The sequence below is a fragment of the Rhipicephalus microplus genome, chromosome X, assembly GCF_043290135.1.
Source record: "Rhipicephalus microplus isolate Deutch F79 chromosome X, USDA_Rmic, whole genome shotgun sequence".
NCBI classification, from domain to species: domain Eukaryota; kingdom Metazoa; phylum Arthropoda; class Arachnida; order Ixodida; family Ixodidae; genus Rhipicephalus; species Rhipicephalus microplus.
In genome coordinates this window covers 100,617,874-100,643,734 of record NC_134710.1, presented here as the reverse complement: position 1 = coordinate 100,643,734, position 25,861 = coordinate 100,617,874, and the positions used below count along the sequence as shown (strand labels likewise).

Here is a 25,861-nt window from a genome sequence, read left to right as displayed (position 1 = left end):
ACCTTTCCTGCTGCAAGGTACGATACTGACTGCATTAACAACGCTGCACTCTGAGCTGTGAAATCCGCGATCAGCTGATGTTTCTGCCCGCGCCTAGCACGGACTGTGTCAATACGCGGCTAAAAGCGAGTGCCGATGCTGCTGTTTCTTATTGAATTAGATATCGACTGATAAGCGTATCATTTGTAACAGTTTACTACAGTGAAATTAAGAACTGGCATTCATTTTATACATGCCACACTATGTTGTGGGTTCTCGGTGAGGCGATTGAGCGCCTCGCCACGCTCTTGGAGTGAACGGACACAGCAGAAGTGGTCGGTACAAAGCACACAACATACATACATTTATTAACTAATTTAGACGACGATATCGTCCGCCGAATGATACACCAATTTCAATTAACATGCTACCATACAAACAACATAATGCAGTGACACACTAAACACACAATAACACATACCCAAGGCGGCATCGCCAACGCCTGAGTTTCAACGTGGGACCCCGGCGCGAAGCCCGCGGTGCCGAGCACCGGGGACCCACGCTACAGACAACCGTTCGCGGCAGCCGCCACGCGCAGAAGAGGCTCGCTCAACCCTCACCCAACACCAAGGCCTGCCTTCCGCCAGGGCCCACCACCGGCGCTACCACTCTACCAACAGTGGTACTCAAAGCGAACACAACGCCATCTATCGCCTGGCGGTGGTCACCACCGAAACAAAGCCTTGGGGCGAGACACGTGCGCCACGCGGCGCAGACAACTTTACAAGGGTGGGGGGGGGGGTGTCAGCACTTCCACATTCCCCCAACCTTAAATCAAACCATATCCCGAAATCAAAAATTAGCTACTCAAGCTTTAACAAAAAAAATGATATCGCACGACCATAATGTCCTTGCACCACGACACCGCCGCCGGTCGACACTGCTGCACTGTCCGGCTAGACTTCACCTCAGTACCGGCCCCGCAACAGCAACGTTGCCGTCGGCGCGACGATCCGTCGCTAGCGCCGACACGTCTTCCAGTTGCGACCAGCACTCGCGAGGGCGCCGGGCTGCAGGCAGTTGCGCAGATCCCAGGCATCTCCATCGCCCGACCTCACGACCGCATTCCTGGCCAGCGACGCTGACGATGTGCAGGACAGCCGGCCGTGGATGACATCCCTCCCGCTGAATACATCAATAACAACAACAACAAAAAAAAACGTGAAAGAAAACAATCGAGCAGGTCCTCGGGAAGGGAGCTTCGAGCTTTTCGTCCACGTGGTACGTTGGTCAGTACTGCTAGCTAATACATCGGTGGCGGCCGAGACGCTCATCAAAATTAAACAAAAATCACTTTTCCTAAGTTATGAAGCGTGGAAGCTTAGGCTAGTTGGTAGGACATAACTGAATGCAGGAACAGCGCAACCAAGAAGTAGTTACTTCGTAACTACAGAAGCGAAAAAACAAGGTGTTATGCCAGCGAGTCCTCGTCAAACGTCCGTGCCTCTGAAAAAGGCAATCTGGGTCAAGGCCAGCCCGCAGTCTGCCTGACGCGAACATCTCAACGGCGTGAACACGCGCGGCGCCTCTCTCGCCCACGTGCATTGAGTCAGCGGCGCACGTGACAGCGAGCCGGCGTTCTCGTGTCTGGTGGTCTGACGCATGGCGCGGCAACCCCATTGGAAGAATCTGCGCTGACGACCAGCGGCGCTTCTGATTGGACATTTTGGTTGGACCCGGTGTAAATAAAAGAAGCCCTGCGGCGCGTCGCGATCGGAGGTCCTAGGAGAGGAGTCCCCGTGTCGGAGGGCCGACATGTGTGTGAGTCAGCGGTCTTAGGCGAAAGGCTGACCTATGTGTTAAAGAGGAGAGCTCAGCTCTTCGAGTCTCTGTCGGCCCCAGTGCCGAAATTGTAACGCCTCTGTAAATATGCTGTACATAAACCTTGTTTAACTCACCGTCGTCTCGTCCGCTCGTCTTATCAGCTCGGCGCAGAAGCAGTCGCGAGCTGAGATACATACGCTACCAAACGGCTGGTGACCTTCCCGGCGGAGTTGAAAGCAGTGGCGCCTTCGAGGCCGTGTTGGCGTCCCCGTCTTTCGCAACAGTGGTGGCTTCGGCGGGATCGGTCCGTCTTTCGCAACAGGGGTGGCAGTGGTGGGATTTCGGAGGTGGCTTCGCAACAAAGGACAGAAAAGAGCGCTGACTTTCAACAAAAATTTAATGCCGGAGTGGTGTACATATATAGTCGAAAAATGAGAAAAATGAGAAAAACGGGCATGCGTAGAAGGGTGGAGGAACAACTACTGCGATACAATGTCAGCAAAACTCTTGTCTCTTGTTGAATGGGCTGAAAAAACAATTACATGTGTAACTTAAAAAAGATCGAGATACGCAATCTCCTTTTGCAACAACGCAACCGATGGGCAACTTACACATTTACCGTCAAACTTGTTTATTTGATAAGCTTCAATTATCTCACGTGTGGCCTGCGAGTTGTGCTTGCTTAATACCTCGCAACGCTCAAAAACTGGCACGCAGCCGCAGTCTCGGCAGTGGATTCCGAGGTGTCCTTGAACTACGTTGTGTACATTGTTATTGTGCTCTCTTAAACGGTCATTAAGGCACCTTCCGGTTTGCCCTATGTATACCATTCCGCACGAAAGCGGAATGAGATATACGACACCAATAACACAAGGTACAAAAGCGCGTTCTGTGTTTCACAGTGCATCGCCTTTAATAGCAGCTGGATTATTCACCAGCTTACAAAGCTTTGTAAGCTTTTCTGGGGCGGAAAAAATAACAGTGACACCAGCGCATTTACCGATTTTTTTCAGCCGATGTGACACGTTATGCAGATACGGAACTGCAACATATTTCATGGGAACACACGCGCTTTGAGGCTGAGATCGCCCTCCTCGATTTTTAATTTGCTTCAAAAGTTTTTCCGCAACAGCAGAAATCAGGGGGCTCGAGTAACCGGCGCTTAAGAGGCGCTCTACCTGTGCTTTGAAACTGCATTGCAAAAGGCTTTGCAGCTCTCTCGGCCTAGAAAAAGTTTCTAAATGTATTGACAAATCAAAGAAGCTAAGTCTTGACATATTTTTTACCGCTAAGACGCATAAGATTGACTGCCCACTACGGGTTATAGTTTCTGAGAACGGGACCTGGCAAAAACAGGTCGCCTTGTTTTTAAAAGAATAGCTTAACCTTTTAACTATTGACGATCCTTTCCTGGTAAAAGACTCTGAGGCGGTTATTACGTTTTTAAGGTCTAATGACAAAGGACTGAAAGCTTTCTCAATAGACGTGAAAGATCTATATTATTCACTTCCACATAACGAACTGCTCCAGTGCTTAGAAGAATGCATTGATTCGTTTGGGTCGATAAACTTCCAGAATGCGTCAGGTATGCCAGTTCATGGTTTTCTGGAATTGCTTTCATTTTATTTAAAGTCAACGGTTGCATCTTGGAATGATCAACATTTAATTCAAAAAAGTGGCGTTTGCATAGGTTCCTGTTTGGCACCAGTCCTGAGTGACATCTTTCTCGTGCATAAGGATCGCCACATTCAAAAAGATCTCTACTTGTCTCTCGTTGTGAAGGTCTGTAGGTTTGTTGATGATTTCGTTGTATTTATTGATTGTTTGAATACTGTTTTTGAAGTTCTTGTCCTTGGTCTTCTAGAGTTTTTAAAGTTGTCCTTGGTCTTCTAGATGTTGTCCTTGGTCTAGATACTGTTTTTGAAGTTGTTGTCCTTAGTCTTCTAGAAGACCCACGCTACAGACAACCGTTCGCGGCAGCCGCCACGCGCAGTAGAGGCTCGCTTATCCCTCGCCCACCACCAAGGCCCGCCTTCCGCCAGGGCCCACCGCCGGCGCTACCACTCTACAAACAGTGGTACTCAAAGCGAACACAACGCCATCTATCGCCCGGCGGTGTTCACCACCGAAACAAAGCCTTGGGGCGAGACACGTGCGCCACGCGGCGCAGACAACTTTAAAGGGGGGGGGGTGGTGTCAGCACCCCCACAATGTACTCCGACGCGGGTTAAGGTGGCTGGTTGGTACTTGCTTTTCTGTGCCGCTTCAGTCATCGCCCTTAAAGTGGCGACCGGCTCGAACATGTACGGATGTATACAGCGAACTCGGTCCGACTTTCATAGTTTGCCACACTTACAGCGACTATCCGATTTCAACAGATTAAAACGGCATTGACTGCCGGCGAGCGCAGTCAGCTGTCCTCACCTTCCTGAGCGGGATGTCATGGAGCTTCGACCAATCATAGCGGCGGCGAGACTCACCATGGCGGCCGCAGCGCCTGTTGCTTGTTTTTCGGCAAAATAAAGTTATTTGCGTGGGTTTATGCAAATTTTCGACCTGATTTCTGAGGTGGCCGCACGAAATTGCATATCACGACTCCATACGCTCGTTCTTTTTTTTTTCCAAAAAGTGTTTCAGTGTCTCTTTAAGACACCGCAGCTGCAATTTAAATATTTACTACTTGTTGAATAATTAGTGTGCTGAGTTTACTTTCTTTAAATACAACCTGTTCTCAATAAACCCAGTTATGTATATCAGCGCTAGATACACAAGGTAACATTTCGCTGTAAAAAGAAGTTTAAATGGCGTGCGATTCGCCACAACTTGTGCATGACTTGCAGCAGCTCTTCTGCTGCAATATTGATGGTGAGTGCACCAGGTCTTGCTGAGAAAATTAACACAGAAGAACCGCTACATCAAGCCGTATGCGAGGCATAGCCAAGGCTGTACAGGAGCGGCTGTAACTAATGCAACAGCGATGGCACGCCACCGGCTCGAAAGCAAACTGCAAGCTTGTGACTTGTTACAGGGGGCGCCACTGTCGCAAGCGAAAGAAAAAAAAGCAACGCGCCGGAGAGGGGGCAGCGAGGGGGAGAGCAGATGGCGGAAATTTTACAAAGTATAGGTGCTTTAGCTCGGGTGGGTCAACGAGTTATACAGGTGAGGGGAGGCCGGCTGACGCTCGCGCGAGTTGCTGCGCGGGCCAGTCTATTAGTTCCTGAAGAAAGGGGAGGAAGAGAGACTCACTCCCACAGGGGTGTTGGCAGGCCGCAGGCGGCTCCCGGGGAGCGCAAGGCGAGAGTTCTGAAATACTGCAGCCAGGATGCGACGTAAATCCTCGTGCGCTGTAAGATATTGAATTCACGCCTACCAAAATGATCAGTAAATGCTCATTGCAGACGAAGAATGGTTTGTTATATTCATTGTGAGGAAATTTTCGCTTCGTTAAAATGAGGTCGTAGATACATGGTCGTCTATAGGAATTTCAAGGGGAAATACAATTACTTCATTATATTCATTAGTTTGTTATTATATCCCACTTCATTATAACGAGGTTTTACTTTAGCGCTCCAGAAACCTCGTGTATTACTATTGTGCCAAGGAAAGGCCTATTTTGAAATAAAATCACGTTTTAGGGGTTCGCATCGCGTTAGCGCACTTCAAATTGCCCGCCTCAAAAAGCAGACCGACAGGACTGGCTCACATCAGTGTTGCCGTGCACAATGTTGCCCGGCTTTACTGCGCTGGTAGCAGCAGACCGAAAGCAGCTGGAGTTATAGCAGCAACAACTATGGCCTCCGAGATGGCCTCCGAGGCCATGACAGACGTTTTTTGGTTTAACTGCGCCCCACTAGATGGCACCACATGTCCAGTGTAACTACACCAAAATTGAATTTTTGAACCACTCGCGCCATTCCCCATAGTAACGTCTGGCGGTTCTTTTTTTTCATGAATCAAACAGAAACGAACAAACAGCATTTTATTACATCTCTTGATGCACGAAAGGTTCTTTACATAGTGCAGCTAGATCGATTACTAGTGATTAATTGTAGGTGGTCCGTCTGATGTCATCGGGATCATTTTAAGAGTGTCTAGCTGCGGCGCTCGTGTTCTTGCACATTTACTTTAATTTCTCTGTGAGTAGGGCACTGTTGTTAATAAGGTCATTTTAAATGTTGTCATACATTGAGCTTTCATTCTGACGTAAATTTTTATTTGACTTTAGTGTCCCTTTAAGGGAATAGGTGCAGTAGCATGTGTGCCTTTTGTAGTGGGGTACCGGCTTTCAATCACAAAGCCATTATAACAATAATATTTGTGATGGGCTGTTCTGGATTTGGCAACTAACAGCGACCATCTTCCTGTAGTTTTTGACATTACTTGTCCAACAATAACTTTAGATCAGCCAAAATGCACATACATCAACCATAGCAAATTTCAAACCTGCCTCCGTTCTGCCATTTCAAAGCTTGGAAATACCAGTACTAAGGAGATTGCATCTACGATTGGTTCAATGCTGGAGGGACCTAGAAAAAATTCAGAATTTTCTGTTCCATCCAATAAACGACCCTCCTCTCGTTGGTGGAATGATGAGTGTACACGCGATTATAGAAGACGAAAAGCCGCTTGGAAAAAACTTCTTAATCAGAGCCCAACAAACTGGAAGGACTATCAATTCCTTGCTGGCGTATTTAAGCGTACAGTGAACCGCGCGAAAGAAGAATACGACAGTAGACATTTTGATTATCTTTCTAAATCTAAAAATAAGCGTGCTTTGTTCACTTATCTTCGGACAAGAAAAGTACTGCCAGCACCTTTAACGTTGCAGTCATGTGACTTGACGCCGGAAGAAATGAACACCTCTCTAGAAGACATAGCGCAAGCTTTAGAACGCCGCTTCACTGCTAATTTTTTGGCCATTCAGTCCGTTCTGGTAAACTTGCATGAATTTCCAGAAGTTTCTGTAGCTGAAGTGAGTCGGACAGTATTATGCTTACCGAGGACGGCTCCTGGACCAGATGGGATTACGAACTCTATGTTGAATTGTTTACTCCAGGAATCGCCTAATCTTTTGCTAGAACTAGTGAATTATTCGTTAGGGAACGCATGGATACCTCCAGAATGAATACTTGCCAAAATTGTATTGTCGCTAAAAAATGAAAATGATGCATACACGTTGGATAACATAAGGCCGATTGCACTGACATTAAGCTTAGTGAAATTGGTTGAGAGAATCATCAATATACGAATTAATGAACTTATTACCATTAGGTCAATTCTAAGTCCCTGTCAAATTGTGTTCAGGGCTGGTTGTTCAATTTGGGACGCCCACGTTGATCTAGAAAGTCTGCTTCAATTAGCTCGGCTACATAAAAAATATGCAGCTTTAGTTACCTTAGACATCGCTAAAGCATATGATATCGTGGAGCACTGTATTTTGATAGCGATCGATTAGAATACCTTGATTTTCCATCATACATAGTAGCGTGGGTTCACAATTTTCTTGCAGACAGGAAATTTTATTGTTTTAAAGATGGGTTTTCGTCATCTACTCATACCCAAACGAGGGGAGTACCGCAAGGCTCGGTGCTTTCCCCGGTGCTACTTAATTTACTAATGAGCACCATTCCACATAAACAGGATATAATAACTTATGTTTATGCAGGCGATATCGCATTTTTTGCAATGGCAGATAACATTCAGACCTTATATGAACGGCTGCAGACTTACTTTAATATATTGAACTGGCTCGATGACAACAGCTTTTTACTTATTCCGAGTAAATGTGCCCTCCTTGTTTTCCCGCTGCAATACCCTGTGAACATCTCTCTGTCTTACCATCATGAGGATATACCACAGGTGGAATCTGTTAAATACCTTGGAGTAATTTATCACACATCGCTCAACTGGCGACCTCATATCGAATATATCGCCGGAAAAGGTGTGCGGGCCATTGGCATATTACGTAGGCTAAGCAACTACCGCATAGGTCTGAGAAAAGACACATTGGTAATGGTATATCGCATGTACGTTCGTCCCATTTTGGAATTTGGTTGTGTACTTTTCTGTGGAGTTCCAGCTTACAAGTTGCGGCCTCTAATTCTTCTGGAAAGAGAAGCTTTGCGCTTATGCCTTGGCCTTCCCAAAACAGTTGCCAACAATGTGTTGTATTTCGAATCGAGGGTCCCTCCGCTTTCTTGTAGAATTCGCCTTCTGACTGTTCAGACATTCTTAAGAATTTATGAATCACCATTACCACATTCAGAAACAGCCTTTATTTCCACCCCGGAATCATTTTTTGCTGCTAGATGACCGCGATTTCACACGCCACAAATTATATTTGTGCAAAATTTACTGTAGCATCTAAACGTACGTACAGTAATCCCTCGTTAACTCGAAGCCATCAAATCCGGGGAAAATTTCGAGATAGGCGGTATTTCGAGTTAAGCAAAACGCCGAAAATGTTCGCCCAGGTTACTGTAAAAGAAAAGCCAGTGCTGCTAGGAAAAGCTCCACTGCACAAAACAGCTACCGTAGTAAAGGCACAAGAATTCGGAGGGGAAAAAAATTTATTACCGAGGACCAAAAAATTGCGTGATGCTCGCCTGTTTCGCTTTAGCGTTCGGTCCGAGAAAGGCGTTCTCCAGTTGCTCAACACATCGCATGAACCGTTGGTCGCCACCGCTGCATTCAACCTTGTTGCGGAGCAAGCACAGCATGTTACGTGTTTCTGTCGTCGTAGGCACTTCTCGATGCTCTTCCTCATCTGCATGGTTATCTGCGTCGTTCACGGCCATCTCAACGATATCGGCGTCCGACAGCATTCCGGTAACGGGGACGTCGGCCTCGTAGAGCGCATACTCCTCAAAGGCGATCTCGCCGTCTTCAGTATCGCTCACGCAGCCAGTTGCCTTGCGCACTTCATTGCACAGCTCATCACAGCCGCTGAATTCTGCGCCAATGTCTTCTTCGATCGATTCCGGAGCGTGAGAAAACCCTGCATGTGCGAAGCAGTTAGCAATCGCCAGCGGGCGTAGTTGGCGCCAGGCTTCGGCCATCAGATTGACTGCACCCAGCAGATCGATTTCATACTTTTTCCCATTGTCGTATGACAGCAGAATTCGGTGCAGCAGGCTTTTCCTATAATACTTGCGGGCCATCTCAATGACTCCCTGATCCATTGGCTGGAGAACGGACGTCATGTTCGCCGGCAGGAACTCCAGTGTAACAGCCGCCAAGTTGTCGATTTTTCCGTGGCCGGGGCAGTTATCCACAACAAACAACACTTTCCGACCGTCCTTTGCCATCTTCTGATCAAGCGCACGGACATGCTCTTCGAAAAGCGCTGCCGTCATCCAGGCTATTTTATTTGCGCGGTAGGTCACATCCCTCGGGAGCCGTGCATTTCGGAAACACCTGGGATTCAGCGACTTGCCAATGATGAGGAGGGGCAGCTTTTCATCGCCGGTAGCGTTGGCACCAAAAAGAATTGTTATCCTGTCTTTTCGTTGCTTAGCGCCTGAGCACGCTTCGCCTTTTGGTGTGTATGTGCGGTTAGGCAGCATCTTGTAAAAGAGAGCGGCTTCGTCTAGGTTAAAGATGTCCTTGTCCGCGTACTCCTTTTGCAGCTCGGCTAGGCGTAGCTTGCGCCATGCGTCTGCAGCCTGTTCGTCAACAATGCCGCTTTCGCTGTGGATAGGCTTCGATGACACGTTATTTCGCGTCTTAAACCGCTCGAACCAGCCATTACTGCAACTGAAATCCGCGTGACCCATCTGCAGTGCCAAAGCGTCTGCTTTCTCCATCATCATTTGGGTTGTCACGGCAAGATTAACTGCTCGAACGTTTTGGATCCACAACAGAAGTGCTGCTTCGACGTCCGGGAATTTGGACGCTCGAATGCGCTTCCGCTTGCCTGAGAAGCTTTGCTCGAAGCCTTCCAAAACCTTTTGTTTGTTCTTAAGCCCTGTCGAGAGGGTTGACAAAGGGATGCCGAATTCTTTTGCGATGCACGACTTGCTTCGACTTGCTTTTTCCACTTCCTTGATTAGCGCGACTTTTCTCTCCAACGTCAGAGATTTGCACTGCTTTGGGCGGGACATCTTGGTCGATACGTATTCGGAAGCGTCCGTTGCACAGACCACTCACTACTCAGCAAAACTGAGCTCAAGAGGCGTCGTGCACAGATTGCGAGGAAAACAAAGAATACCAGCTCGCACATGCAAGGGCTAGGTTGCGTACTGACGGGCGCATGCTGCACACGCCGCCCACCGTGCATAAGTCGCGCGGCGCGCAGGTGCGCACACGTGATCACTCCCACAGTTGCCTGACAAGACTGATAGGAAACGGCTGCGTCCGCGGGAATTTCAAATTCGCCCTTCACGACTGCGTTCGGCACGTATAGTAAGAGCTAAGCGTTACGCACGGAGCCCTCGTTTCCTGTTGGGAGTAGACTTTGCCTTCTGCCCTCCCTGTCAAGATTTCGAGATATCCACTGTTCCCTCCGGAAAACGTTTCGAGATAAGAGGGGGCAAATACATAGCACCTATGGGAGGTTAATGCACGGCGAAAAAAAGTTTCGACTTAACCGAGATTTCGAGATATGCGAGTTCGAGTTAACGAGGGTTTACTGTATATGCGACATCATGCCGAGTCGTGATAATTCAGCCCGGTGGAAATTCAATTCGACGACATTTTTCTTAATAATACCAAATTACTTCCCCATAATATTTTGGATGGTTTACTACAAGATCACCTGCGCCGTATTACAACGAACGTTGTTATTGCTACAGATGCATCGCAATACAACGAAAAGTCAGGGGTTGGTATTTTCAGCCCGATTTTAAATTTGATTTATTCCCTTCAACTATCTGATTTCATACCCGTTTTTGTGGCCGAGTTTCTGGCAGTAGTGCTCGCCTTACGCAAGTTAGATACAGCAATTACATCAGCTGTCATGTAACAGATTCCCTATCTCTCTGTGCGGCACTTTCTGTTGGTGCTGATAATCACGTAACAAAGGCGTTCCGTGCACTAGTACCTGCGCATTTTAGAAAAGTACGATTAGTTTGGGTGCCTGGACATACAGGTTTGTTTCTAAATGAAATAGCCGATTCCTTAGCTAAGTTGTCAATCAGCGAACCGATTCTACCGCTCTGTCCATCATCCGCTTATGTGACTGCTGCTCGATTCCGCAGACGTACGCTTATGCAAGTCTTTAAAGGTTCAGCACTAACAAACTCTACAGAATATCGCCATTTATTATATCCCTGGCGAAGAGACTTTTGCTGCACTCGAAAACAAGAAGTAGCTATCACAAGGCTGTGTTGCCGGGTACCAAATCTAAATTTCTATAAACACAGGTCTGCTCAGGCACCTTCGCCACTGTGTGCATTCTGTGATGAACTGGAAATAATAGACCATTTCTTTTTGACCTGCAGGCGGTTTAACACATTACGAAAAACCCCATTAGAAATACCTTTACGTGGTATTGGTATGGACTTATCTCTGCCTGTCATCTTGTCTTTTGGAGCTTCCATTTCTGGTTTCTCTAATGCGACAGTATGCGCGGCCGTCCGGGACTATATTGATGAAACTAATAGGTTGACTAATTAAGCAGTTTTATTATCCTAACATGTCCACATAATTATATACGTATAAAATCAGATTATTGCTCTATTCTAAAAATAAATTCGTTTATGTAAATATTTGTATGCATTACATTAAGCACCACACTTTCCTAGGCTATCGGTAATCTTTCTGTTAAACCTCCATCATTCCAAATCTGAACAGTAAATTTTAAAACCACTTGATTCTTGGCCAATCCCCCACAGTGGGTATGCGCCACTAACAATAGGAGAACAACAACAACAACAACAATATATTCTGACACCTGTTGGAAATGGATGCTTGTACCACGCATTATTACTGCAATATTTCATGTTGCATTGTGAAGCATGCATAAAGAAAACCTGTGTTTGGGAAGCATAAAAGCTACTTTCACTGCATTTTCAAGCAGAGGCAAGGCCGTGTGGTAGAACATCCGCTTACCATGCAAACGACCCGGGTTCAATCCCCACTTGAACCCAAACAACTCTGGTTTGTCCCCGCTCTACTCCAGGATTTTTTATCGATTATTTATTTTTTGCATCGTTCTCGTTTGTTCGGTCATGCATAAGATGATTTTTCGCTCACAAGGAATGACATTGATGCCAATGCCGGAATTTCTTGGAAAGGAGCTATTTAACGCTATTGCGTTAATAATAATTGCTGTGCTTTGAACTACGCAGATGCTCCTTTTCTAAACGCGTTCCTGCACCCTCTCCAGCGCTTGTTCAGTCCTTGTCATCCGCAAAGTCACATAATGTTGTCCATAGGCAATTTTGCATAGCACAGACTTCTTCGATTGGTTCTCTGCACTACGAAGCGACATCTTAGCCCTGTGATGGTGCAGTTAGGCCCATGCAGTTGTCGCTCATATTGTTGTATTTGTTAACTTCGCCAGTGACTTGCACTCCTCACACTATACTTACTGCGCTGCTCTGACACAAGTGACATAGGGAGGAAGCTTTTCTTAGTCATGATCGGCGATGCCGTATTACATTGTTCCTGTGGACATAGTCATATGACGATGTGCTAAACCTACCCAAGGACAAGGTTAGTGACGTTGAACGAGAAAACTGAAATCGGCCTAAATAGTTGTTTTACCCCCTTTAACTTCATTATTACACCACTTATTTGCAAAATTCTTATGGCTGCTTGTTTGCATCATACAATTGCACAGTTATCTTTTCGTCACAAATTTTGGACTGCGGGGTTGTTTACTGGGTTGTTACGGGGTTGTTACTTAATATAATGAGGCATGTTTACCCCATATTTCAGTATATATAAGTTTCGCTGCTGCCACAGAGAAAGACTGGAGCAGTAAATTGAAACTATTACTGGTGCAAGTGGTCATATGGTAGAGTTGTGTATGTGGTTTTTGCAAACACAGTTGTCAAACTGTGTAAAACATGACAGAGTGGCTGTTTTAAGTGGAGCAGAGCCTTTTCTAGTAGCAGCTACAGAGAAAATGGCACGCTTCAGTGCTGTCACCCCTGGAAAAGTGGAGAGGGGAGAGCAAGTGGCTTATGTGTAGCTTGTGGGAACCCTGGTGCATCGTACCGAAAACTACTACTCTACCACCTCTGTGCAGTTCCCTATTTTGTGTCGTGCATTCTGTGTGTCAGCCCCCAAATTGGTGTTTTTAATGCCACTGTGTGTCGAGTAACTAGCATGAATTTCTCTAGAGACAGTAGCATGATACAGAAAGAGCGCTTGCTTACTTTATAAGCGTTCACGATTATTCACGAAATGGATATTATTGAAAAAGCTATTGTTGTGGAATTGAGCTCGATCGGTGAGAAAAATGACAACACTTGTTTTGCGATGTCTCTGAGCCCGTTCACTCTTTATGGTACTGAACTTGAAAGAGGTTGTTCCGAGCATTATGAAGTATATACAAACCTGGCAAAAGCTATCAGAAGTAATAAGATTTTTTTTTACTGCTGATGAAAATTTTGTTTTGGTAAAGGCGCTGCTTCAATAAGTTTTAAGTGAATTGTTCATATTTTACGGAGCTGCTTGCAGATAACCACTGCATTGCTATCACCTCTGAATTCTGTAGATGTTCTGTGATAATGGTGAATTTTTAGATATGTGTTGAACCAAATTTAAAATGTTATACTGGATCTTGCTCGTTTCTTTTAGTATATGTAGAGCTCTCTTGTTATGTGTTTAATCCGAAAAAATACTATAAACACCCACCAGAAAAATTTTTGGCAATTCGAATTTATCCGATAAGCTCTGATTTTTAAAGGACTTTAATGTTCAAAAGGCATTTTCAAAGCTGAGAATCGTCAATCGAAAGGAGCGCACCTCTATCAGTGGCAGCAACCCCATAAAGTGTACTTGCTTATATTGCAACAGGCTTTAAGGTCTTAATACGAACAAATGTAGGTGTTGTGTATTGACATAATACCTGTGCGTATAGTACAGGTTTGTGTGGTTAAACCTTCCAGACATCTAAAATACACCTACTGCGTTTGCATAATCTCATGGTCAAATATCATTTCACGTAATATTTCAGAGTACTGAAAATAACAATAATAATAGGTCTTTTATTTTACATCAATATGATGAGGAAGGGTGGGAGAAAATTCGAAGAGCAGCTTGACTATCTCTGGTCCCCTTAAAGTACACTTTGGAGATTATACAGCGGTGCATATGAACAGCCCTATGGAGAGAGTAAGCAAACAGCTGTGATGAAAAATATATATAGAAGAATGGAGAAGCAAAATTATCAGCAACAACGCAAAGCAGTTTCACTGGAAATAATTAGTATTTTTTAGACTACTTTTCAAGAACTTATAATGCAAAATTAAACACTGAATTTTGGAGAGCTGTAGATTTACCTGAAATAAACTAAGATAAATGCCGAATATTATTAAAAAAATAAATTCTAAAAAACACCCTCAGACTTTCAAGAAAAATAAACTCCGAGCCCTAGGTACTATATGCTTGTGGGATGTCGCAAAACAAAATGTGACCACCATAACAGGAGGGACTGTAATTGAGGTTGTCATTTTGCTCTCATGTGATTTTAGACTGCAGCTTCTTTGTTTTTGTGCCCCACCGCAGTGGTCTAGTGGCTAAGGTACTCAGCTGCTGACCCGCAGGTCGCGGGATCGAATCCCGGCTGCGGCGGCTGCATTTCTGATGGAGGCGGAAATGTTGTAGGCCCGTGTGCTCAGATTTGGGTGCACGTTAGAGAACCCCAGGTGGTTGAAATTTCTAAAGCCCTCCACTACGGCGTCTCTCATAATCATATGGTAGTTTTGGGACGTTAAACCCCACATATCAATCAATCAATTAATTCTTTGTTTTTGTGGCATGCGATGGTTTTCAGTATGTGCACATTCATCAGCTCAAGTAGAGACCAAGGGATTTGGTTTCGTGGACACGATAGCATTAGTGTCGCACCACTCTGGGCAACACCTGAGGATTTGATGACAAGCCGTGGCAGCAGAACTGGCAGAGTAGTCTCACCTAACCGGTATTGCAACTATAGCTATGTACAGTTCCTGTGAAAAGGGCTTTGCCAGCTTGGTATCAAGTTGTGGGTGCTGGATTTTGGGTTTCAAAAGTTTAAAGGGACGCTAAAAAAAACTAATTTTTCATATATTAGTGAAGTAAAATTTCACAATCTCGGAAACACCACTCTAACCACGAGACAACGCTTCGTAAGTGAGAAAACATGCAGGAAGAAAAGTCTAGTGGAGAAGCCACCTTGAGATTTCCGCACCAAGCATTGTGACATCATAGATTCCGAAAGCGTCTACTGGGTCTGTGTAGCTTCTAATCAATAAAAATGAAATACATTGTCACCTGAGGGTGCCATAAAGCTAGCATACAAAGTTTCAGAAAACTCCATCGAGCCAATGACGTAAAAATATGAAAAATACGTGTTGATATTTTTGATGTCACGTGTGACAATTTGGGCATGAAATTTAACATTGCTTTTCAACCTTAATTTTCTCTGCTAATAATGAGCTCATGATAGTGAAAGTTCTTGCATTAGAGTTCTCAGAGTGCAGTTTATCAATCTAAAATAAGTCATTGTTTCTCTTTCGTGTCCCCATGACTTTTTCTTTATGTTATTAAATTTTTTTTTCATACTGCCGTATTGGAACATTACTGCAGAACTTTTTGTTTAGAAATTCTTTCTTTGGCTATTGCTCTTTGATTAAAAGATTTAATCTCAGTTCAATGAAGCTTTAGTATGACAAAAAAAAACTGATTTTACTGACTTTGGTCCGCCTCAGTGGAATAGTGGCTAGGGTGCTCGGCTGCTGACCCGAAGGTTGCGGGTTCGTTCTCAGCCATGATGGTTGCATTTCGATGAAGGCGAAATGGTGAGAGGCCCGTGTATTGTGCGATGTCAGTGTCACGTTGACGAACACCAGATGATCAAAGTTTTCCGAGCCCTCCACTACGGCATCTCTCATAATCATATCATGGCTTTGGGTGTAATGCCTTAGATATTATTATTATTATTATTATTATTATTATTATTATTATTATTATTATTATTATTATTTTATATATATAATATTTTACTGACTTTGATACTTTGTGGTTTAGCTTTGTTAGATGCCCAAGTTATGTGAAAAAACCATTGCTTAGGAAATGTAAAAGTAGGTACTATAGACACCTTATGCATTGAACATTTGTTCACTCTTTTTGCAGCATGTGCTAGGTTTTATCTTTATGCTTTCTTATTGTGTTAGAAGCAGAGTAAATTTGAGATTGGGCTCAATCCCCCATTTTTCTTAAAACTAATTTTCATGGTTAATTACTGCTGTTTTGTTTCTGCCAGGGCACAAAGACGATTCTCAAACAACTGGGCTATACTCAAGAGACATCGAAGGGATACATTTTTCCACTGCATTCATTTGGGCCACCTTTGAATGTGATCAAGAGCCTTTCATTGGAACTGGCTTTGGCTGCTGCAGAGCTGTCAGTCTTCTACAACAACCACCATCCCCACCCAGAGTATATACGTAACATTATGTGCCCTGGTGGGTCCCTTTTGCCTTCAGCTTCAAACACTGAACGCAGAGAGTTCAACGTTATGGATCTTCTTGCAGAAGTTGGAAATTCAGCTAACCTGAGGGTAAGCTTTTTTGTCATTTGCTGCTTGATTACTTATGGCATCTTCGGCTGAGCTGCACTGGCACTGTGGCAGTAAAAGAGAAGTTACGTCAAATACCGCCTGAGTTTTGCAACCTGCTACACACCAGACGAACATGTGAATCACAAACTCAAGTGTTTGACAGCAGCGTGATGTGCGAGAGACAACAAGTTCCAGCGTCCTGTTTTTACTGAGAATAAGAGCACAAACAATGGAAAATCAAACAATTAGGGACAATTGCGAGATGATACATGTCTAGTGGGTGCGTGTCTGTTTTATGTTCTCCAGGCAGTTGTGCTGCATCAGTTCTATATCAACTCGACTAGGGTTACTGTGATTTTCGCATCGCCTTCGGTGTCCAGTGAAATCTTGTCAGCAAAAGTAGTTTATTGCAAGCGCTGTCAGACGATGTAGGCTCACGCATGTTTTCGCTCCCGTCCAGGCATGTTCTGCAGCAGCGCCAGCTGTAAATTACAGCTGCTCTGATGCAACATTGCCGTGTCGTCTGCCAGCGCGCACAGGCCGATGCCATTGCGCCACGCTTCACCGTAAATCTTCCCGGTGGCGCGGTGGCATGCACTGGTGTCGTGGCCAGCCCAAGTGAACACGCGGCACCACATGAGTGCATAGAAGTTTCCACCGGTGCCGCCAGCCGAAGATGCCATTACTCTCAGTGTGTATAGAATTTCATACGCCAGTGAGTAAGTGTAATTATGTGGCGTGCATACTTGGTAAAAATATTTATAGGGATAATGAAATCATTAGTCTTCACTACAAATGTGCAATGCATTAAGCCGTGTGTTTTTGTGTGGTGTTGACCACATGAGTTTGCATCTAAAATAAGCAATGAACTTAGTGAGTGCTCAAATGTTTACTCTACTTTCAATTATTTTGTTGGTATATATGAGAATGCAGCCAAAGTCTTGTAAATTTTAAAGACTGATTTATAGTGAGCAGCATTCATGATTGCATTATCAGTCTTGCAAGTTTTTTTCATGGCATGTAGTTGCAGATAGGCCTGACAGAATCGCTCTTTACGAACCTTGACATTTCCTGTACTCTTGAAATGAAAGCTTTTTTTTCTTGTCCTGCTTGCGATGCCTGATTTTATTTTCTGAGGAAAGAAAATCGATAAAGGATTGGCAACTGTGCAATGTAGTTGAGCCACTTTGCATAAAATCAGCTGACAGCGGCCCATATATATATATATATATATATATATATATATATATATATATATATATATATATATATATATATTGTTAAGGCGTTATATATATAAAATATATAGATATTTTAATTTCTGGTGCTACGTTTCAGCACCAGATATATACCACTAGAGCGTTCTGGCTGCAAGTGCTTACAGGGGATCAAGAAATATTCACAAATACCATGATTCCAGCATTGAGGTGGAGGGGGGAGGTAGAAGGGGAAGCTATCACTATTGCTGCCAGCCATGTAGTGCGGTCTTGACATTTTGAAACTCGGGAGAGCCATATCATGTATGTTTATACCAAGCCTCTCTTTATAAAATGACATGCTGGTGCCATTGAACAGTGGAGCATTTACACAAAAAATGCTATGATAACTGTCTCTCATCTGTGGCATGCAGGAAGTAAAAGGGAATATCTGGGTCAAATTAAGCTCATCGTTTTTACTGGAAGAGTCAAGAATTTATTCTATAAAATATTTAAGTATGCCAATGCAAGTCAGAAATATTTGGGAAAAAGAAAGGAGTAGTTCGATATTCAAGTGCCAAAGTAGGGCTGCTGTCGGTGTCCTGTGTACAGTGAGTTTGCTGGCTGTCTTGTTTGCCAGTAGGTTTAATCTTATTCATTGTTGAGGGTACTTCTGGACCTCTTTCGTTGTGTTTACTGAAACATGTTTGTCACAAGTTTAGTGTCCGGTGTTCCGTGTCAAATTTAGCTTTGGGTAATAATTTTGCTGAACTTTTCTGGCAGGAAGTATTCTTCCCACTGCCCACTATGTTCACCATTGCAGAAAGAAAAAATCCAGCATTACTCAAGAAACAACAAAGCAGTCGTGACACCTTCCTGTGGCTCAGGAAAATTAATTTTTTTTTCTGAAAGATAATTGTTTACTTGCTGTGGCACAGGTTAAGCAAGGTACTGTGCCAAGTGGCTCTGCTCAGGTCCAACAAAGTAGCCGCTGTCTGCTTTTTTTACTGCATTTTTTTCGCTTGCTATTTTTCTGTAGGTGGACAAAAGAAAGGGGATGAATCGTGGGGCCCATTTTTTGTTGTGGGACGTAATCATGAGAAGCCAACAGATCATGCAGCCAAGGAGAGCACAGGAGAGATTATTTGTTGCTTTAAGTGAAGGTAGACTGCTGCCATGGCCTCGTGATTGAGTTTATGCTTTGGATACAGGAGGTCGTGGGTTGGAATTCTTGTGCCGCATTATATCCACCAGTTTATGTGAAGAAAGAAAAATGGACGAAAAGATACAAATACAAAATTTGCCATACACTGATTGGAGTTCAAAGTGTGGGATAACATAACTTTAATGTTTCCGCACTGAAGGTTCTACGACTGCCCCTGAATCGGGGCACACACACAGTTTTCTTGCTTCTTTCGGGCGAGAGTGTTCTTATCGCCGGCGTTTGTGTTTGGAGGCATCGCCGCGACGCGCTGGCGCAGGAGCGGCGCCGACCCGTTCCCCCCCCCCCCCCCCCCTCGCAGATAGGAGCCGTCAGGGTTGAAGACATTTGGGGACCCGCACCTGGCGTCCAAGGCGGGTGGTGTAGGGTGCGAGCCTAGGCGTTGCGGGCTATTGTCGGCGAATTACGGGAGGCGTGCGGGGGTTGGTAGGCTCCTAGGAAAGTATGTATGATGGCTTTAGGCGGTTGATGGAAATGCGTACATCCTTTCCACTGATTTGCAGGGTGAATGTTTTGTCGTCGCGACAGATGACTTTGTAAGGTCCGGAGTAAGGCGGCTGGAAAGGTGCGCGTACGATGTCGTCGCGGAGGAAGGCATGCGAGCATGTTGCCAGGTCCTTAAACACGTACGGGGTCGGCTTGGTGTGGCGAGCCACTGGTGAGGGGCGTAGCGCGCCCATTGTGCTACGGAGTTGAGCGACGAAGTCTGCAGGGTCTGAGCTGGTTACATCAGAGGTCGGAGCGGAGAGGAGTTCTCCAGGTAGGCGAAGCAGCTCCCCGTGGACGAGTTCCATGGGTGTGGCTTGAATGTCTGGCATGAAAGTTGCGCGCAGACCGAGAGCGATGGCGGGAAGAGCTTCGAGCCAGATTGAGTGAGGGTGGCACATGATGGCTGCCTTGAACTGCCGGTGAAACCGTTCAATCATCCTGTTGGCGCAAGGGTGGTAGCTAGTTGTAGTGTGGTGGTAGCTCGAACCCGGTGGAGAGCCCGAGGAGCCTTAAGAGTTGAGATTCGAATTGCCTTCCTTTATCGGTGGTGACTCGACGAGGAGTGCCGAAGTGTGAAACCCAGCCGGAGAAGAAGGCTGATGCGACGTCTTCTGCGGTGATCCTTTCGAGCAGCCACACCTCGGGCCAACGAGTGTAACGATCGATAACGGTGAGGCAATAGCGGTAAGGGCCGGCTGGTGGGAGAGGGCCAATGATGTCGATGTGGACGTGCTGGAACCGTTCCGTCGGGAGGGGGAATTCTCGGAGTGGCGACATGACGTGCCGGGTGATTTTGGCGCGCTGGCATTGAATGCATGTGCGTGCCCAGGTGCGGCAGTCCCGTTTCATTGAGGGCCACGCGTACCGGTCAGTCACGAGGCGTGTAGAAGCTCGGATGCGAGATGACTGAGGTTGTGTAACTGGTTGAAGAGGCTTTGGCGATGCAAAGAAGGGACGTATGGTCTCACTCGTCCTGTTGATATGTCACAGTAGAGAGCGTCTGTTGACCCAGGGATGGTAACTTTTTGAAGTTGAAGGGAAGAGCCATTCTCGAGGAGCTGCTGGAGTTCGGTGTCCGTTTTTTGAGCTTAGGCGAGGGCGTCGGTTGTAACGGTTGGTAGCTCGGCAGCCGAGACGCGAGAGAGTGCGTCGGCGACCACGTTTTCCTTTCCGCTGATGTGGCAGATATCTGTGGTGAATTGAGCGATGAAGGACAGCTGGTTCTGCTGGACCGGTGGAAGTTTTTCGCGGCGTTGGGAGAAGGCGTAAGTGATAGGTTTATGGTTGGTGTATATGGTGCAGTTCTGTGCCTTGAGGATGTGGCGAAAGTGTTGGACTGCTTCGTACATGGCAAGCAGCTCTCTGTAGTAGGCTGGCCTTGTCGCCTCCGCAGGGGGCGAGGTTGCATCGCCGATGCTGCCGGGAGGCGGGGGCGGCTTCGGGGAAGAGAGTTTCTTCAAGAAGAACACCAAGGGGCGCCAGTTGTTTCCCACACGCTGCATGAGAGAGGCTCCGGCGGTGGTGCTAGAGGCGTCTGTGAAAAGACCCTGGGGCGCCTCTGGCTTGAGATGGGAGAGCAGCATAGCGTTACAGAGGGCAGTTTTGCAGTCTTCAACGCTTGCGTTAAGGCTGGGGTCCAAATGACAGGATGATTGCCGCGTTGGCCGGCCAACGCATCATGGAGAGGGGCCTGATATGTGGCCGCTTTAGGCACGAAGCGCCTGTAAAAGTTGAACATGCCCAGGAAACGGCGGAGGTCCTTCGCTGTGGCAGGCAGCGCGTAATTTTGCAGGGCCAGGATGCGGTCAGGCAAGGGTCTATTTCCTTCTACAGAGATTTCATGGCCAAGAAACGTGACGACGGGTGCGCCGAGCGTGCTCTTCTGAACGTTTATAAGTAAGCTGTGTTCGTCGAGACGCTGGAACAGTTGACGAAGGTGTTGGCAATGTTCCGTTTCGTTGCGGGAGAAGATCAAGATGTCGTCTACGTAGACGAAACAGAAGTCCAGGCCGCGGACGTCGTCGTCGATGAAGCGTTGAAAGGTTTGCCCCGCGTTGCGGAGTCCAAAACTCATGAAAGGGAATTCGAATAGACCGAAAGACGTGATAATTGCGGTCTTTGGGACGTCATCCGGGTTTACAGGAATTTGTGTGTAGGCCTTTACGAGGTCCACCACTGAGAAGATAGTGCTGCCGTCTAAGCGGTGCGCAAAGTCCTGTATATGACGGACTGGGTACCTGTCGGGGACGGTGCGGGCGTTGAGGGCCCGATAATCTCCGCAGGGGCGCCAGCGATTGGTCTTCTTTGGTACCAGATGAAGCGGTGAGGCGTAAGGTCCCTCCGAGCGGTGGGCAGTACCTTCGCGGGGCATGGCTTCGAATTCGGCCTGTGCGATTCGTAGGCGGTTCGGGGCTAGCCGACGGGCGCGGCATGAGACCGGGGGGCCCGGGAGTAATACGAATGTAGTGCACGGTTGAGTGGCGCACCTCTCGCGGACGCCCGCTAGGTCGAGTCAGGTCGGGAAATTCTGCGAGGATGTCATGGTATGGCGACTGGTTCCCAATGGTGAGTGCCTTTACGTTAGGCTATTGGGTGGTCGCACGTTGTCCTGGCGTGAAGAGGCCTGTTGTAGCGTCGATAAGTCCGTCATATCGGCAGTCAGGTAGAAGATTGTAGTACGCCAAGAAGTCGGACCCGATGATCGGCTCTGCGACGTCGGCAATGACGAAATTCCATGGAAAATCTCGACACAGGTTTTTGAAGTTGATGTTAAGGCGGAGCGAGCCGTAGGTCTTGATGGTCGAATGGTTCGCCGCGCTGAGCTCAAAGGACGTGCAAGGACGCTTGTCACACAGGAAGGTTCGGGGAAAGCAACAGATGTCAGAGCCACAGTTGACGAGGAACCGCCGCTTTGTGACTTGGTCGGTGACGAATATGCGACGACTTCTAAGTTGGCAGCTCGCGGCCGTCTCTACGAGCTGCTGTTGAAGTTCCTCTGATGTCCAGCTGAGCAAGGTGGTTGACATTTCCGGGCTTTGACCCCGAAGCGACGATGGTAGTAGCAGGGGTCGTTATCATTTCCGTGCGATGAAGCGGTGTTGTTGTCTTGGCTTTGGGAGTGTTTTTGTGGACGCAGCTCCGGGATTTATTTGATCCAGGCGCCTTTGAATTGAGTCCAGCTGACGGGTGATGTCGTCGACACGGCGCGCGAGCTCGCTGCCTGACTGTCGGTAGTAGCAGGGGCCGTTATCATTTCCGTGCAATGAAGCGGTGTTGTTGTCTTGGCTTTGGGAGCGTTTTTGTGGACGCAGCTCCGGGATTTGATCCAGGCGCCTTTGAATTGAGTCCAGCTGACGGGTGATGTCGTAGACACGGCGCGCGAGCTCGCTGCCTGACTGTCGGGTGTCAACGGCGTTGACGGTGAGAGGCGATGCTGGCAACGAAATCTTGAGGACTTGATTAGCGATGTGAGAGAGCTGGTCCAGCGGCAGATTCGGCTGCACCTGGAGGATGGCCTGCGCATGTGAGGGTAGACGCTGAAGCCAGATGATACGGAGGAGGGAGTCGTCGACCGGGGTGCTGCCCAAGAGGTCACGCATGTAACGCAGGAGCTGTGATGGCTTGTGGTCACCGAGTTCTTCGTGCTGGAGTAGGTGACGCACCTTCTCGTCTTGTGAAGGTGAAAGCCGGCGGATGAGTTCCCTCTTCAGTTGTAGGTTACGGTCATCAGCCGGGGGATTCGCAAGTATATCGCGAACCTCAGCCGCATAGGGAGAGTCTAGATGGGCGACGACGCAGTCATAGCGCGTCCGGTCCTAGGTGATGCGTGCCGTGGAAAACTGCGCCTCGACTTGAGCGAACCACACGTCAGGCGCCTCTGCCCAAAACGGCAAAAGTTTGACGGCGACGCGACAAGCGTCCGTCTTGATGGCGGCCGCTGCAATGGAGGCGCCCGAGGTGGCAGGTACCGCTGGAGCGAAGTTTTGGGGGGCGTGACCCAAGTGGGGTGGTGCACGGTCGTCGGACGAGAGTGCTTCATTTTCATTGCGCTGCTGCTGTTCCCGGAGCTGCTGCTCTTGGTTCTAGATCACTTGCTGCTGGGCCTACAGTTGTTGCAGTTGTACTTGTTGTTGAAGGGCAGCAAGGGTTTCCTCGTCGGCCATGGCGGTGCGGTACGTTCGTTTTTCAGGTCACCAGATGTGGGATAACATAACTTTAATGTTTCCGCACTGAAGGCTCTACAACGACTGCCCCTGAATCGGGGCGCACACACAGTTTTCTTGCTTCTTTCGGGTGAGAGTGTTCTTATCGCTGGCGCCCGTGTTTCGAGGCATTGCCGCGACGCGCAGGCGCAGAAGCGGCGCCGAGCCATTTCGCCACAAAAGCATGGACGAAGCATGTCGTAAATATTAATATTTATTATGAAATGTATTTCATAGACAGCAGTTGTCTTAGTACTTATTTGGCCAAAGTTATGCAGGACTGTGGGTATTTAAAAATGTGATGCTTACTTTTACCGGTTTGATTTGATTTCAGCTACAAATGCTAGTATTTCAATTTAGCTCATTTCACAGCATAGTTTTGACAACCATCTACTGTTTTCATTGTTTTCATCTTGAAATTTACATTGATTTTTGTCTGTGAATTATAACAAACATTAATATTTACGAGATGCTTTGCTGATGCTTTGAGCTCCAATTTGTGTGTGGCAAATTTTGTATTGGCTCCAAATACACCAATAGCTGCTCCAAACTAACATTTCTCCACTCCAAAAATACTTACCGCTGCTCTAAAAGAGCACTTGCTCCAAAGTATGCTCCAAAAAGTAAAAAGTCCCTTCCATCACTGCACCTGCGAAGGGAGCTTGCATTGTTCACATCCTATCGCAATATGTGAGCACAAAAAACTGAATCGTTGTGACTCAAAGCAAAAATAATTAAAATGGACAAAAACAATAAATAACTTGTGTTCAGTAGCAGCCAAACCCAACACATTACTCATGCAATGTATGTAATACTAGTTGTGCTGCAGTAGTGTGCACCTCCCATCCACTTTATTGGGTGTTTCTTTATGTGTAACCATAAGAGTCTTAGCCACTGCTTCTGTTAAGCCCCATTCCCATTGAAAGATTTACAATTGGTGACATGGCCAATGACATGTCACATCATCAGGTAGAAAAATCCCCGATTCTGCCGATTAGTCCAAAGCTGATTTTTGCGACCAAGCAAAAAAAAAAAAAAAAAACCCATTGCTTGTAGCAAGCCAATCAATACCCGGCATAATGACAGAAAGGAAGACAAACACATGCAAAGTTGTGGACGGCCTGGAGCACTACCAATGCAGCCGTGACACTTAATGCATGGCAGAAGTGCCGCAACTCTGCTGGCAGTCTAGCACGGCCATAGGTGTGCAGTGAGTCCCTGGAGAATTGGTAGGTGCAACGAGCATATTGTCGCATGGTACGGTGGCTCGAGTGTAACCACGCCCATGTAGTTACCAATGCTGTTGCACCTTTAACCAAAGCAATAAACGTGCAACATTTTTTTGTTTGCGACATAGCACGTGATATTTTATGAGCTGTGGTGAGTAGCTTTTTCATTCCTTTTAATACATTTAACTTTATTTTATGATTACTACACTTTAAATATATACTACAAATAATAATTGACTTATGTTAATATGCTATATTTAACATCTAATGACCGATTAGTACCGGCAGGGGTGAAGGCCTCGCGATTTCCTTTGCTGTGACACTAGACTCGTGTCATCATTTGAGAAGCACAGTGGACTCTCAGTAAACAGAAATCTTCCAAACCAAACTGCTGTTTAATTTGAACTGTCGTTAAATTTTTGCTTTTGTACTTAAATTTTGCACCCCTGTTTATTTCATGGTAAAGGGAAACTTAGCACATTTTCCAGGTTCTTTCATGCTTTGTTTAATGAGAGACTACTGTACATTTGATTACTGCTAGTATATCTCAATAATTTTTTTATCCGTTGATCTCTCTGCTATAGGTTGTACATCCATGGATAGCTATGCAGCCAGCAGGTTTGCTTGTAGGTGACAGGGTTCAATTTATTAGTGCACTGCAGTTTTTGTCATGTTTGTGACACTGCAAGCTCATCGCTCAGAGTCAAAGTAAAACTATGCACCCTGAAAAATATAGGGCATACTTGAGGCATCTTTCTCTTAAAGGGCTCTGGCACAATTTATATAAGCTGCAAAATATTGACAGCGAATAGAGCTTGGCAGGTATTTTACATGGATTTTGAAGGTATTGACAACAAAAGTGACCCCATGGTGACCTCCTTACATCCCTTGCATTGCCCTGCTGCAGGCAATAAAACTAGTTATGATGACGTCATAGTCACTATTTTTCTTTTGCTGTGTTTGTTCTAGCAGTCTATACTTCTCAGTGGCTTCTCACGAGTCCGTGG

General features: G+C 46.3%; 1 protein-coding gene across 1 annotated transcript in view; it reads left to right on the top strand.

The window, feature by feature from the left end:
• The window catches only part of LOC119187011 (uncharacterized), a 53,366-nt gene that overhangs the window by 23,777 nt on the left and 3,728 nt on the right, over positions 1-25,861 (top strand). The window contains exon 4 of the mRNA XM_075877331.1: positions 16,220-16,516. Coding sequence (XP_075733446.1) covers positions 16,220-16,516 — 297 coding nt within the window. The remainder of the gene's footprint in view (positions 1-16,219; positions 16,517-25,861) is intronic.